At 34.1% G+C, this 17,051-nt stretch overlaps 1 protein-coding gene across 4 annotated transcripts in view; it reads right to left on the bottom strand.

Moving 5' to 3' along the window:
* The window catches only part of LOC150101772 (phosphatidylinositol 4,5-bisphosphate 5-phosphatase A-like), a 163,109-nt gene that overhangs the window by 25,073 nt on the left and 120,985 nt on the right, over nt 1–17,051 (bottom strand). For all 4 annotated transcript variants that reach the window (XM_090400500.1, XM_090400501.1, XM_090400503.1 and 1 more), the window contains 3 exons: nt 13,999–14,108; nt 4,082–4,238; nt 3,653–3,790 (listed from right to left, as the gene is read on the bottom strand). In XM_090400500.1, coding sequence (XP_090256626.1) covers nt 3,653–3,790; nt 4,082–4,238; nt 13,999–14,108 — 405 coding nt within the window. The remainder of the gene's footprint in view (nt 1–3,652; nt 3,791–4,081; nt 4,239–13,998; nt 14,109–17,051) is intronic.

Raw genomic sequence — 17,051 nt, 5'->3', positions numbered from 1 at the left:
AGAACAGTTCCATTCCATTAGCAGTCAAGGTAATGGTATCAGTGTTTTGGGATGCTAAAGGCATTTTGTTTATTATCTTCCCAGATTTAGCTCCCTCTGACTTCTATCTCTTCCCAAAACTAAAACTCTTCCTTGCTGGTCAGCATTTACTAAGTAAGTGCTACTTAGATACAGAAATGTAGAGATATAAGAATAGAAAACCAGAGGATCGTGTATGAATTTAAAAACTTTACAATTCAAAAATGTTTTATTAGAAGAAGATGATGAAATAGTCAGCAATAATACCAGGGAAAAGAGTATTCCTTCATAATTCAATAAGTTACATGTTCAAAATAGTCACTAATGCAAAATATTTCTTCATTAAATAGAAAAGCTACTTTCTAGATAGTTGATTCTCACTGTATTGAGTACTGTTATATCAAATGCAGCACATTTATAACAAATGGCAGTGTGTTAATAGAGGGCATAAAGTGCTACACATTTAGACTTTTGTTGCAGAAAGACAAGTTAAATTGTTTTGTTTTTTTAAATATTAAAATTCATTTTTTGTGGATTTTATGGAGCACGTGTCAGAAGAATGGGGAGAGTAAGAAGAATGATAGCAGTGAGCTGAATGACAGAATGCAAGAAAATGTGATTGTGAATAGTGAGGTTGATATTACATGCAGCAAGAGTACAGCAAGAATAAAACAATAGAAAATAAAGAGAATGAACAGATGATAATGAAGGAAACAGCATGCTTAATGGAGTTCTCCACAGAATAAAATGTGAAATTGAATGACTGGAGATATGCCAAGTGGGTGGTATAACACCGAAGCAAAAGAAGGGAAAGATGCAAGAGAACAAAAGGAGAAGAATAAGGATCTAATTTTGTATGACGATTCCATGATAACAGGAGTGCTTGATTAGAGTGTGATAAAACTGTTATGCTCTCCTTGATGAAAGTGTCAAGATTAAAGATGCTTGTGATGATGTAAGGATGCAGTAAGTGAAGGTGAAAGAGATGTTTATTTTGGCTGGTACTAATGATCTAACAGGTGATATAAAAAGGTATGAAAGAGTTGCTAGTACAGATGAATGAGAAGAGTGAGAAAGTAAAAGTTGTGAGTCTGCTGTCATAGTATGACAGAGGTGAGCTGAGATGAAGAGCTATGAATTAGTACAGGAAGAGTGGTGTGTAGTTTGTGAATGTGTGGAGTGAGCTGATGGAAGAAAGGATTCATAGAAGGCATATGGTTTGCAATTGAATGGATTTGTAGTTAGGGGTCTTGAGAAAGTATTGTTCAGTGAAGCTAAAAAAAAAGGGGGAATGCAGGTGAGTGTGGATCCAGGCAATCAAGAGGTGACTACCTCGGAGAGTGATCACATAATGTTGAATGTAGCGCCCCAGGTTCTTAACTTTAGTGGGATAATCAACACAATGTGCAAGGGAGGTTGTGGAATGTTTGACTGCTTTGGGATGAAAACCCCTAGGATAAACTGGGGGAAAAACCTACTGTCCACGCCCAAGACCGGCTAACTTGGCTATGGCTGAGGAAGATCCTTGAACTCCTCACGTCTCCAACAGGAATCGAACCTAGGACACTCCTTCCCTAGGTATATGGTTGCGAAGCGCACAGCCACTAGGCTAACCGTGCAAACTATTACTCTTATGGTGAGTTAAAAAAACATGCATCTGTGTTGAACAAATAAAAATTTTAGGGAGTGGATTATGATATCATTTGCTAGGAAATTCAGTTTGCTATAGTGAAGGTTTTGAACTTTTACTCTTTGCAATGGCGAGTTAGCATTGGTTGTATGAGACTTAGGCTTGGACTCTTCTATGGCTTGTTATAGTGCATCATTTCATTATAGTGGTGTTCACCATAGTGTGCATTAACTGTACTGTATATTAATGCCATGAAAACAGGTAGTGTGCATGTTTTGTCTTTTTTCTTCTTCTTTTTTTTTATATATCAGTCCCATAAGTTTGAGGTTATACAATATACATCAGAATACAACTATATAAGGGCAAGAGATTATGGGGAAAGGATCCTGCTGATGTTTCAAATAGGTTTATTCAGGAGTGGAGAAATTATGGCAACCAGTTGACTAGAACAATACCCACTAGAACAATGTAAATGGATATGATAATATCCATTTAAAAAAAAAGAAGTATGGACTATGGAATGTAGATTATGAGGAGGGGGATGATATGATAGAGAATTACAAATTTTTGAAAGGGCCATACAGGATACCAGTAGATGGAATTTTTCATTTTATGATGGGTGAGGAGAGGACAGGAGAGCATCCACAGAAGTCGAGAATGAATGCAGTCAAGAAAAGGATGGGAGCTTAATTTTTCTCTTATACAGTGGTGTGTATGTATGTGACTGAAATGGCTTACCTTTGGAGGCTGTGAGTGTAGATAGTGTGAATGAATTCAAGGGAAGGTATGACGCAGTGTGAGTGATATATGGCTTCTATCAATGAGTCCTCAACTTCCTGGAGATCTCTTGTAATAATAATAATAATACATCAATAAAAGAAATGAAAAAACCAGCTATTCCTCAGTAATTTGATTATTCCAGCCACTATCTTCTTTACCTGTTTAGAGTACAGCAAAATGAGTATTAGATGCAGAGATCAAAGGGGGGGGGGGGAACAACATTAGAGCTAGAAGACTTGTTTTCTTCTGATGTATTTTCTGGTGAAAGACAAAAAGATGGGGTGGGGTATGCAGTGTACTAGATGAAAAAACTGACTTTTTGCTTTCATAGGATGACATGATGATACTATCTAGTGAGAGAGAGAGATGAATTGAAGCATGGAAGGGAAGCAGTAAGTTGCATCCAATGGTGGCTTAGCAAGGACCAGAAAATATGAGTGTAGTTTGGACTAAAAGTAAATTTTGTCCTTTCTCGGAATCTGATTCATATTAACTTCTTAATCTAACAAATTTACTCATAATATAATAAATACTTTATTATAATTGTGGTACAGGAAAATGTTATATTTTCAATATATATATATATATATATATATATATATTAGTAGCAAGGCTATTTAATTTCAGCATAGCCTACCAGTTGATTCTGGCAGTACTCAGTGGCCATTTTCTTTGTTAGTACAGATGGATACACTTCATTGCTGGGGTTTAATTTTTTTTTTTTTGATATATCTATCCTCTCAGTTTTCCACTGCACTTTATTATTATTATTTTTTCTCCATTTCTAAATCCTTCAGACTAACAATGACCTCAGACAGGAAGTGCTTCACCTGCAACTTTCTAACACACCTTGGATTCTGACAGACAACTTGGAAATAAAAGAGCCATGCTGCTAGTATAATTAATGCAATGTATACCGACCCTACTAGGAGTCACTCTTATGAATTCAATATATTTATAGCAACCCAAATAATATTTGTATTTTATTCAACATTAATGTGAAATTAAAAACAAAAATCCATTACAGTCATAATACATAGAACTACTCACCTGTAACAGAAGGGTGAGCAGTTCTGTGTATTATGACTATAATCGAACCGCTCATCCTGTAACAGAAGGCAAGTGCATATTATCATATCATAAGAGTGAATTGACATGTATTACTCCCCCCCTTTTTTTATAAGTTAAAAATATATAAGTCAATATTTTAAAACCATCTCATACCCTGTACAGTCCTATCCAGTCCCACATATTAGGTAGACTTCCATCATTAAACCTATACCATGCCACACCATCTTGATTCATTTTCCACCTCACAACAGGAAAAAATTCTACGCTTCTTTCTACTGGCCGACGAAAAACCTGTTAGAAATATTTAAACTTTAGACTGAATGAACTATACTTCTAATCCAGTTCATCTGTTATGTAACAAAATTATAAAATGCTTGTGTACTTTATGTGCTATATTTAACTGAAGAGTAAAACATTTGCTTGTGGCACATTTACAGTATCTGTTCACTAATCCATTTAACAACTAAAAGCTTTTTTATAGTTAAAAACATTTAGATTTAAACAAGAACATTTTAAAATATTAAAAACATTTATAGATACATTTAGATTTATAAGTTTATTTATAAATAAACCTTTACTCACTTTAATAAAAAAGGATGAAGAAACAGGTTTATGATCACTCTGTAAATAAAGTGGATGACTCAAATAATGTATCTGTTTTAGATCAAGCATGACATTTTCATAAGCATTTTTTGTATGACGATACAAAATGCGATCTGTCCATGCTGGTCTCCTTTTCCTAAAAAATTATCAAAAATTACTATTAGTACAACAATAGTCTCATTCTTTTGCAAATAAATCTTTCAATTAATCACTTTCTTGAGGAAAAAAAAAATCCAATATTGACACTTTTTCCCATTTAGAAGACTAACTATTTATTATTGTTATTATATGAGAACCTTCATGGAGTCCAGACTCATAAAAAACTTATGCAACTTATCATATACTCCTTAAACTCATTTACTGACAAAGTACTCATGACCATCTTTGGTAAGCTAGTCAACTAATTCACCATTCTCCAAGCAAAAAATTTAGTCCTTATGTAATTGTTAACCACATTCTTACCCAACTTCTAGTTGGTCTCTCATTTACTTCTGTCATGTATTAGAACATTTTTTCAGTATCTACTCTCTACGGTTCCCTTAGTAACTTACTGTTGCTATCATACCCCCCCCCCCTTTTCTACACATGAACTAAACTTTGTGACCCACAAACTTTCAGTCTATCTTTACAGGGAGTACTCCACAGATCAGTTTTCATTTTGGTCACTTGCCTCTGGATCTTCTTCAACACTTCCAGATGCTCAAGAAACCAGTTGACCGAATCTGAACATAATATTCTATACTTGGCCATATCAAAGCCTTATAAAGAGGAATAATAATCTTCTTATCCCTACTTGTCAGTATGTTCTTCAAAGCAATCCTTTTAGCTATCCTGCTCACTTTTATGTCCATTTCTATCAGTGTTATAACACAGCTTTTAATATTTTCATCCCAAAGTACATAACCTTACACTTTTTAACATTAAACTTGCACAATGAACTATGAACTAATAACATTACTCTTTCATTATTTTATCTGGATCATCTGGATTTATAAGTTTTTAACACCACAAGAACAGAATAAATAGAATTAAGTAAGCTAGTGGTGTTGTCTCACAAGATTTAAACTAGCATCCTCAGACCACAAAAAATTCTCAAAGTATACCTGGCACAGAAAACAAGGCATCAAAATAAAGCAATTGTGAAATTCAAAACTGTAATAAAAAAAAAAGAGTAAATGTCCTGCCATGGTGCCCTTTAATGCTGAATTTAATGTAGTTTACAGGAGATGTGTTAAAGGTTGTCTTAAAATAACCATCTTTGCAAGTTTTGATAAATTAATTCATCCATACTTGCTGAAGCTGAATCCAAAAACAGTTCCACATACCAGTTTTCTTCCATTTAATTCTATGTGAAAGATAAGTATATTGATTTAAATTCAATAACTATCTTAAATACTGAAAATCTTAAAATGCACTTCATTACAGAAAATGAAATAACTGTCTGCTCTTATTTTCACACATCATTTACATATCTTTTGTTATTCTTTTCCTGTTTATGGAAAGCACATAATGGAAAATATATAAATAAACAGGGTTCCGTGAACATTCACTGAAAACAGTTAACATTGCTTTTACAATGAATTGCCAAATGGCAATTCATTGTAAAAGCAATTTATCGAATAAACAATATATCGAACCATTCATCGCATGACAATTCGTCATAAATGCAGCTGATCGAAAAACAATTCACCAATACTTTTTCGATGAATTGTTTAATAATTCATCGAAAAAAAAGTAATATTCTTGCAAACTATTGGTTAAAAGTGTTCAGTAACAATATTTAACATTACTCAAGATACAGACAACGCACGTAAGTAGTCATTGAGACGTAATAATATTTTGTTGTATTTTAGAACAAATTTTCTGTAAGTATACATACTGCTTCATTGTGTTCATAGTGATTTATCTCTAGACAACAAATTTCATTTTAACTAATTTTTTCACAACAATAATGGTCAGATTAAAAGCGAAACTGAAAAATTTTAATATACATCTTAATTCTAAAATTTCATCCACCCAGAGCGCAAATTTACTAATGTAATCTAATCTAATCTAATCATATCATATCATATCATATATCATATCATATCATATCATAATCATATCATAATCATATCATATCATATATCATATCATTTACTATAAAAAAATGTTATAATAAAAGTGATCCAGTCTGAACTCAACAGTGAACTGAACCATGCAGACTTTTTCGAATTCCACTAAGTCAGAGAGTTATTTCTCTAATCAAATTTCATACAAAATTTGATCAGAGAGCTTATGGGAATACACTCGCAGGCATTTATGAGTTGCCCAAGCATGGATCTCATAGATGACATGATTGCTTGCCTGAGCGTCCATATATTCACCTTCTATTGGTCCATTTTGATAAGGTTTCACTGGCCTGACAGTTGTTTCGAACTGGTTGGTTCTCCTCAGAGACCATGCAGAAACCTTAAGAGAACAAAAACTCTCATTCAGTACTAAGGAACTTGGAGTGTCGGAGAGGTGTATTTTTCGTAAACAAACTCTCGGTTGGTGTGTAAAGTATTTACTAAAATAAAGAGCTAAAAGGCTTCAGTTCGGTGATGCAAAATTATTTAAATCAAGTGGATATTAAATCCAGCATTATTTCAAAGCCGTGAACTATGAAAGTTTTGTATGAAATCTAATCAGAGAGCTTATGGGAATACACTTGCCAGCATTTGCCAGTGAGTGTATTCCCATAAGCTCTCTGATCAAATTTCGTACGAAACTTTCATAGTTTCTACATTCAACTTTGAAATAATGCTGGATTTAATATCCACATTATTAGTAGTATTAATAACAATAATAATAATACACCTACTACTACTTGTCTTGTCTTAAGTTTTTTTAGGAACCATTGAGATTCTTTAGCTGTGGACTTCACAATGCGACCATCTCAAGGATGGTCATGGTTATGAAGGTGGTTAGCCTTATGCCTCCCAGTTTGTCCTATGTCTGTAGATGCATGTGTTCAAGGGGCCGGTATGCCTGTTCTGGGGGATGAAAAACCTGAGTTTCCAGGTGAAAAAAAAACCCCTCTACCTCCATATGAGACTGGCTAACTCACCTTTAGTCGAAAGAGACCAGATAAAGGTTCCCCATATCTTGGATGGGAATCGAACTCAGCAGGTCTTTCTGACCAAAGAGCTTTATCTATACCGACTGAGCTATGGAGGCTCACCTACTACTAATAATAACAGTTAGTAGTAGTAATAGGTGCCCTTAATTAGGAACATAAGGATTCCATGTGATAAAGTATCCATGCCGACATAAAGATTTTTACATAATAGATTTTTCCAGATTGTATAAAATACATGAAATGCATATACTGACTGCTAAAAAAAAGAAAGAAAGAAAGAAAACTTACCACATACATCTAAATATATATAAAGGGGATCATGCTAAGCTTCAACTGCAAAACAAGTTAATCCAAAAAAACTACAAAAAAAAACTTTTTGATAAATACACTTCACTTCACACGTCTTAGAATTCATTTTTTGATGAACTGCCCATTCGATGATTTGTAGTTTCGATGAATTGTTGGTTTTTGACAAATTGCATTTTCGATTAATTGCCATTTGATGAGTTGCTTTTTCGAGAAACTGCCTTTCAATTAAATGCTTTATCTTTGATAATTAACTCTTTCAATTTATGGTTTATTCGATTAATTGTTTTTTAAATAAATTGTTTTCAGTGAATTTTCTGGATACAAATAATCACACCATCACCAAGCCCGACAATACAGCTCTTTACAACCAACATAAAGGGTCAGAACTATTTATCCCAATAATACAGCAGTAAAAAGATTCAAAACTGTGCTCATTATTAAATTATGATCTTTTTACACAGCTCTTGTTGCAGAAGTTATTTACACCACACTTTTTTTTAACCAAAGGCCAAACAAGTATCGTGTAGTTAATTGAGATAACTGATTCCCCTTGTAGAATAATTAAAATACTGCATGCCTCTAGTACTCCCTCCTCCTAGACTTAAACAATCACAGCCAAACTATTCTCATCTCGTATATCCAGTTTTGAAAAGATAAACCAAAATGCAAAACAAAAATGACTTGCATTTTGGTTTATCTTTTCAAAACTGGATATAAGAGATGGAAATAGTTTTGCTGTGATTGTTTAAGTCTAGGAGGAGGGAGTACTAGGGACATGCAGTATTTATGCAATAACATAAATTGTAAAGTCTAATCATTTGCTGATTTATTTATTCATATTTAACACAAAGGATCTCAGCTGAGCATGTCATCAAGAAAAATGAAGAAATGTCAAGTGTAACATATAATTAAAGTTACTGCAGAATCAGTATTCCCTATAACAGTTTTTGTAAATCAAGTAAATATATACAAGACAATTTCTTCAGTTTTCAGGATTTAACAATTATGAATGTGCATGGAACTAGAGAAAAGAAAAACAATTTTCTTTTCTGTGAATCCCACCACTCATGAAAGGTGGTAAACCTTTGGTCTAGCACTGAATAATCTGAACAATGATATTCATCCACCACCTAAAGACATTTACAAGCATCTGTGTTCATGGTAGGAATTGTCCCACAGCCTGTTGGTTGGAGAGTGGGTATGCTATCTACTCAGCAACTAGACTGACAGTGTTCCAGTCATTTAATGGGTACTTTTTTTTTTTTTTTTTTTTTTTGAATTTGTACATATTTATAATTCTCTCTCTCTCTCTCTCCTCAACAACTGTTAAAACTTAATCAGCTATCATTCACCTTCTCTTCTCAGTCTAAATCTGAACTTCAGACAACTCCTTTTCAGTCACTCAGCTACTCTTATCCTATGGATCAAGATTCCTCCCATTTTAACAACACTTTAAGCACATTTTTTTCTTGGAAAAATGCACGACCTTCAAAAAAAATATGCTTGATCTATTCCAGAAGTCTTTGAGCAGTGGATGCACTTGTCTTAAACAATAACTATGACAAATGGTATAGAAAGTACCATATTTGCCGGCGTATAAGATGCACTTTTTTTCTTTGAAAATAAGTCTGAAAAACAGGGTGCATCTTATACGCCGATACTTAGTTTTTTATTACTTTCATTTCTGGAAATTTTCTGTGTTCCGAGTTACGCGATTTCTTTCTTGCTTCCTTGCAGTGTGTGTGTGAGAGCATTCCAGTTACGTGGAGTTCAGTGGATGCGCATGCGCTGTCATTGATGATCCCAGCTGTGTTCCTGTTTGTTTCAACTTTCCAATTGTAGTCGTGGTTGTAGTGAATGGTGATAAATTTCTGCCGTTAAATTTTCTCTAAATTTCTTGGCAAATCATGGCTGAAAAACGTTGGCATTGCTACAACTGCACACAAGCTATGATTGCGTATGCTAAAGAACATGAAAAGTAGACTCACTTATTACTTTATATTTGAAATACTGTAAATTCATTATAATATTGTGATAAAGTTTTTTTCATAAAAAATGTGTACAAAAAAGGGGCTGCTCTTATACACAGGCAAATACGGTACTTCAATTAACAGCTGAAATTTCTTTACAACATTTTCTTGGAAATGTGAAATTTTCTTGAAAGTGAGTAACCACAATTTAAGCAGGCAGACTATTATTACTTTAGTGGAAATTTATTGCAGGTACTCAATGAAGCTGGGTTCTTGGAAATTATTGTGTAATTGCACATGTAGCCCCTAATTAAAGTTTAGGGGCTACATGCTAAGTTGGTTAAGTCATTATATTGACTAACGATGCTGTTAAAAAGAACATTAACTTGCTGAAATAAAAAAGCTATTCTCCTACTTTACAAAGTATCCAACTGAACTACTGTGCATAGATGTGCTCATTAGGGAGATGGAGACAGTTGAACATTCAGCAGTGACTAACCAAGATGATAACTGGGCCTATGGAATGGTGCATATGAAGGAATATGAGCTTCAGAGTTTGAGGAATGGATGGAGGAGAAAAGAATGATAGAAATTCATTCATCTGCTTAAGCAAAATAGGAACATTTAAGGTAATCAACTTTTGCATCAATTAAGGGTAAACTCAATTTGGTATCCTGATCTTCATCGGCATTAATTATTAGTTTTGATTCAGCAACTACACATTATCATTATCTTCTTTATCATTATTATTATCAAGATTAGGCTAAAACCTGTTTTGGCAAGTTAGTAAGCGAGTGGGGGGGGGAGGTCTTAAAGTAGAGATAGAAGTGTGATTTTATAGCTTTTAGCTCACTGAGGTTGAGCTCCAGGTCATTTCAAGAAACTGACTAGGAGTGTGGTTAGGAAGCATGTAAGGTCCAGCTTCTTCTCATAGCTTGTGGTGAGTGTATAGAATGGAAGAATGAATGTTCAATTGACTCCCTGGAAGAGAATTCATAACAATAATAATTACTAAACCACAACAATTTTCTCACCTCGTGCTTTATCTGTTCATTTACTTTAGGCTTGATTTTAGATATGAAAACGTGGTTTCCCTAAGTGGTATATTACTAAGCTATAGAAGTCCATAATAAACAAGTTAATTAATGTTGCAATTTGGTTCATTTATTTTCCAATCTGACAGTGGTAATATTCAAGTCTTTCAAAAACATGGTTATATGACATAGTGAAAACTGCCTATATTGAGCATGTGCACAAGCTGTTCATTGGATCAATGATAAAGTGACAATGAAAGAGCTTGAAGAACAACGTGAGTGTGTGAAAGTTTGCTGCAAACTTGGTAAAAATTTTACAGAGGCATTTCGATTGCTTAACCAAGAATACGGGGAGGACTGTATGAGCCAAACAGAGTACTACAAATGGTTTAAGGGTTTAAAAAAGGGTAGAACATCAGTCGGTGAAGATCCCAGGCCCGGAGGACCTTCCACATCAACAGACAATGACCATGTCAAAGGAGTTTGTGCTGTGATTAGTGGAAATCATTGTTTAACTGTCCGAGAAGTTGCTAACGAAGTGGGCATCAGCATAGGATCTTGCCATCAAATTTTGGCTGAAAAACTTCAACTGCATCGCATCAGTGCAAAATTTGTGCTGCATTTCTTGCCTGATGATCAGAAAGAGAACTGTGGTTGAAAATCAGTCAGGAACTGCTTGCTAATGCAAATAATAATGAAAACTTTCCCAAACTTAAAACCACTTTGAAAGGACATTGTTTCCAAACCACAGAGGAGATTCAGGAAAATGCAATAAGAGAATTGCGCACCATCACAGAAAGTGCGTTTCCGGAAGCATTCCAACAATGGAAGAAACGTTGGGAACAGTGTATTGCCAGTAGAGGGGGGGGGGACTACTTTGGGGACAGTGCTTAAAATGTTGTAAAATAGCAATAAAGTCTTTATAGCAAAAGTTCAGTCTTTTTTTGAACACACCTTGTGTGTGTGTATATATATATATATATATATATATATAAATTCAACACTATTTTTTTAAAATTTATATTTTATGTCAATCAAAATAAACTAGATGGAAAAGAACAATTTACATTTAGCTTTCAATAAAAGTACATCAGTAAGATAGCAAAACTATTTTGTAGCATCACTTAACAAAAATAATTCTAAATAAATATACTAGAAGTCTTAAAGATTCAATGACTAGATTGAATAACATGTATGAAGGTCAGCAATAACAAGACAAAGACAATGAAAATAGGCATTGAAAATATCAACTGCATTGTGAATGGAGAACCTATTACCTTGATTACCTTGATGGACCTGTGGTTTCAGTCAGGATTTCTCCATGACTGCAGGTTGTAAAGAGTCCAGCTATTCCTGTCTTGGGCCTTTCTTTTCCATTTTCTTCCAACTTTCTTAATCATTGGGTCTTCCCACCTTAAGGCTGGTCTTCCAGATTTCCTTTTGGTATCTCTCGGATACCAGTTTGTAACTCTGACTGTCCATCTGTTGTCTCTCATTCTGGCGAGATGTCCTGCCCATCTTCTTTTGCTGTTGTAGATTGTTTTTATTATATCTGTGAGACCAGACTTCTTCCTGATTTCTGTGTGTCTTACATGGTCTATTTTGTTTATATTACATATTCTTCTTTCTATTGCACGTTGAGTTGTTATTAAGCTTTGTTCTTCTTTTAAAGTTATGTTCCATGTTTCACTGCAATAAGTTAATGCTGGTAAGATGTGACTATTGAAAAGATGAGCTCTTATGTCTATATCTATGTTTTGGTTGGTGATTGTTGATTTTATTTTGTTGAAGGCTATCCAAGCAGCTCTTTTTCTCCTTGCTATTTCATTTGATATATCATTATTCATTTTTATGGACTGGCCAAGGTAGATGTATTCTTCAACTTTTTCGATGGTGTGAGATTCTAGAGTGATTGTATGATCTTTACAGTATTTGTTTTTCATCCATCTTGTTTTGTCAGGGTGTATTTCCAATCCTTTTTAGCAGTTTTGACTTATGTTATTCAGCATTGATTCTAAGAGTTTGGGGGAGTGAGATATTAATAGCATATCATCGGCAAATAATAGGATATTTAATATTTCACCATCAATGTTTATTCCATCTTTCATGTCAATTTTTCGGATGATGCTGTCAAGAGTAGATGTGAAGAGATTAGGTGATAAGACATCACCCTGACGTACTCCTCTACTTAAGTTAATTTTAATCGGGTGATTGAAAAGGGTGATGTTTCTTGAGCTTTCTTTGTAGATATCTTTTATGAGTTGGATGTATGCTTTTTCTACGCCTTGTTCTATTAAAGCTTGGAATACTGCATTATGCTCAACAGTGTCAAATGCCTTTTTAAAATCTATAAAAAGAAGACAAAGTGGGATCTGGTATTCTCTGCATCTTTCTGTTAACTGAGTAATAGTTTGAATGTGATCTATTGTTGAAAAGCCTTTTTTGAAACCAGCCTGTTCTTTGCAGCTATTTTCATTGGTGGAGATTTGTATTCGGTTTAGGATGATTCTGGCAAATATTTTATGTGTGTGTGCTAATAGACAGATAGGTCTGTAGTTACCGATGTCTTCTTTATTACCTTTTTTATGCAGAATTATGGTCTTTGATGTTTTCCATTCAGCAGGTACTTTCCTTAATTGTATTATATCGGGTAAACCTTTCTGCTAGAGCTTTAAAGAGTATATGTCCACCCAATATAGAACAATATAGAACTCTATAGAACAAGTAAAACATTTCAGCTACTTAGACACAATTTTTAGTGAAGATGGTAAAATAATTATGAAATAGACAACAGAATCAACAAAGCTAGTATGGTAGGAAGTCAAATGAATAAATTTATATGGAATAAGAGAGAAATCAGTCAAAACTCTAAATTAGCTGTATACAACAGTGTTCAAGCCAATTTTAACTTATTGATCTGAGAGCTGGGTTAGAAATAAAACATTTGAGCAAAGATTAGAGACTGCAGATATGAGAGTCCTGAGAAAGATTAGGGGTGTGAACAGATGGCATCAATACCATCTATGGCATTATGATACTATGATTATTTTACTATGATATTGCCATTGATGGCAATATCATAGTAAAAATGAGGATATTAGGAAAGAACTTGACATGGTAATGTCAAGTTCTTTCCTCTCCCACAAACAAAATGAGAGAGGAAAGACTAGTAAAACAAGTGTTCTCTGCCAGGTTGGCAAGAAAAAGACCCACAGGAAGACTAAGATATAGGTAGATTGATATGGTAAAAAGTGTCTTAGAAGATAGAAATATAAGATCTGAAAATGTTGGAGTCTTGACAGGTAACAGACTGATTTGGAGGAAAATTGTAGACAGGAACTATACACCCCTTGAGGGTACATGGCAGGAATTTGATGATGATAAAAAAAAGAACAAATTATCATTACATTTATCAATAATAGTTTCTAAAAATTTATAACTATGAAATTTTATTCTTAAGAAAGTTTCTTATATACTTACTCAGTATCAAATTCACTACCATCAATTACATACTTGTAGGTAGGAGGAAAGGATGGAGTTGTCTCAGTGAATTCACTAAATGCTTGACCTGTCTTCATTGCATGAGTGAGCTGAAGAATTTAAGCCATTAGTATTATCACTAGCATAAGATGTACTAAAAAAAGAGCTTATATGCTTCAAGCATTCTCATTCCAATAATGTTAATTAAAACTGAAAATAAAGTTTGTTATATTATAGCAGAAAAAGAATAGAAGAATACTTCGAGAAGCATTTTTTGGAACTTGAAAAATTGCACTTTTAAACTAGAGTTGACGAATTTAAACCACAGTGAAGACATACCATTCCACTTCTTTTCTCACAATTTTACTGATGAGGAAAAAAATTGAATGTCAAATTATAAAAACATTATTTACTTGTATACAGTCAACTATGATCACAAAAAAAGCAAAGAACAAACTAAGTTTATTATAGTGAAGCTCCTCTAGAACAGTACTGATACTTCTTGCTTATTTGAGGCAGGAAGTACTCAGTGTCATGTTGGATCATCAGAGCAGTGTACCAATAAGGAGGTACTAGTTCTCACAGTTTTACCACTGAGGAAAAAAATTTAATGTCAAATGATAAAAACATTATTTACTTGTATACAGTCAACTATGATCACAAAAAAGCAAAGAGCAAACCAAGTTTATTACAATGAAGCTCCTCTAGAACAGTACTAATACTTCTTGCTTATTTGAGGCAGGAAGTACTCAGTGTCATGTTGGATCATCAGAGCAGTGTACCAATAAGGAGGTACTAGTTCATGAAACTAGTTCTTATTCCTTTAGAATAGTATAATACAGATAATTAAATAATAGTACTAAAGGAATTTTCAACTTTCTTTTATATGCAATGTGAGTGAAACATTTCAAGAGTAAGCCAAACATATCATGGAAATTGAGAAGCTCCACCATTTATGGATAGAACAGTCAAGTGGTTTTACAGACCATTTGGTTAAATGATACATATTTTTGGTCATAAAATGTTAAAAAATATAAGACTTATTGTTAAACTGACCATAGATTTTTAATTTGTACGTATGTTCATACAATACTGCCTATCGGTTTCACTAGTAACTGACTAGCTTTGTCAAGGCTTGCACAGTACAAAAAAATGATAAATGCAAAAAAGGTTCAAGCATACAAAAAACGTTAGTACCTGTTAGGTAGCTAAGGTAACACGTTCGCATAACATGTCTGTATGAATTGTGATTTTCTACTAAGTATCATGAATATGTGTTACATGCAAATGCGTAATATGATTATTCGCGTACTGTAGTTCTGTTGAACTGAGGAAATTAATTACATTTTTCCAAGTATCGTTCAGTATGGCCCCTTGATTTCTGTTTAGGTTGCTGCCTGTACGTAGTACTACTGCTGCTTCTTTAAATAATTGATGTCTGTAATCTTCGTCTACATAGGGCATAGAGCTGTTATCCCAGTCTATAGTGTGGTTCGAAATTATAAGGAGGACAGTGCCTTTAAATGGACCTTTAAGTGATGTGCTAACCTGGAGGTGATCATTCTGTTGTGATTTACATCTCCAACATGTTCTTTCTGTCTTATTTCCAGGCTTCTCGAAGTTTGTCCAATGTAGGAAAGACCACATGTGCATGAAATATTATACACACCTGGATCTTTATAAAATGGAACACTGTCTTTAGGAGATCTTAGAACCTGTCTGATGCAAGCAGTTGGTTTAAATACAACCCTGATGTTATGGGCCTTTAACAATCTCGCAATTTTGGTGGAAACTGAACCCATAAAGGGGATGACTGCTGTTGAAATTTGCTGGGAGACTGTTCTTTCTTGTTGGTTATCTTTGTATAGAAATTTGTTGATGATGTTTCAAGGATAACCATTTTGTGATAGTGTTATAGCAATTTGGGACAGTTCTGTCTGAACTTCTTCATCGTCGGAGATAAAGTTTCTGGCTCGATTTCTCAACATGTGGATGATGCTCTGTTTATGTGACCTATGATGGTTTGAAGAGTTATGTAGATATCGTCCAGTGTCCGTAGGTTTTTTGTAAATGGACAGTTTGAAATTGTTACCTTGTCTTTTAACTAGTATGTCCAAGAAGTGTAGTTCATTGTTTTCTACTTCTGGAGTAAATTTGCTTTTATTGTGGAGTGAGTTGATTCTTCTTCAAGTGTCATTCCCTAGAAGGAGGTTGGCAACCATGTCACGGAACCTTTTTTCTTTCTTTTGCTGCCCTGAAACATTTATGGTAATTCAAGCCAGTCCAGTCCTTAATGTCTTCAAACCACATTCTCCAATTTTCCTTCTAATATTATTGATTCTATTGACAAACATATGTAGGTTTTCCATGTTGTCTTGCTATATGATGAAGATATCATCCACATATCTCCACCATATTGAAGGTTTAGGAGTAATGTTGGTGAAGATTTCATTTTCAAATTTCTCCATGAAAAGGTCTGCACATGGTGGTGATGACCTAAAGTGCATGAGGAAGAAGTGCCACTTCGTCCGATTGTGGATAGCAGGTCCTTCCCCACTTACCTAATGGCTAAGCACCTAGCAAACTTACTTAACGGAAAAATTAGACAAACAGAATCCTACATAAAAAATTCTCAACACTTTGTTGACAAACTCAAAAACGTGAAGATAACACAAACAGACATAATGGCCAGTCTAGACGTAGTATCCTTATTCACGAATGTACCAGTAGAAGAAGCCACGAACATTATCAAAGATCTTTTTCCTGCTGATATTACAAAGATGTTCAAGCATTGCCTACAATCAAATTTCTTCTCAAAGTTAACAACAAGATATATATAAACAATTAGAGGGCCTATCCATTAGCAGCCCTCTGTCACCACCATGTGCAGACCTTTTCATGTAGAAATTTGAAAATGAAAACTTCACCATCATAAACAAAATGTAAAGATTGCCTTTTATACCCTCAACAAGACTAATTTCAGGAGATCTCTAATCTCCTGAAACCTCCAAATTCTCTCCATCCACCTCTCAAAAAAACCTGGTATCTATAAG

This window comes from Typopeltis vanoorti, chromosome 11 (genome assembly GCF_054136105.1).
Source record: "Typopeltis vanoorti isolate ZY-2024b chromosome 11, IOZ_Tvanoo_1.0, whole genome shotgun sequence".
Classification (NCBI taxonomy): domain Eukaryota; kingdom Metazoa; phylum Arthropoda; class Arachnida; order Uropygi; family Thelyphonidae; genus Typopeltis; species Typopeltis vanoorti.
Note: the sequence above shows the minus strand (reverse complement) of the source record. Positions and strands in the feature narration are given on the sequence as shown.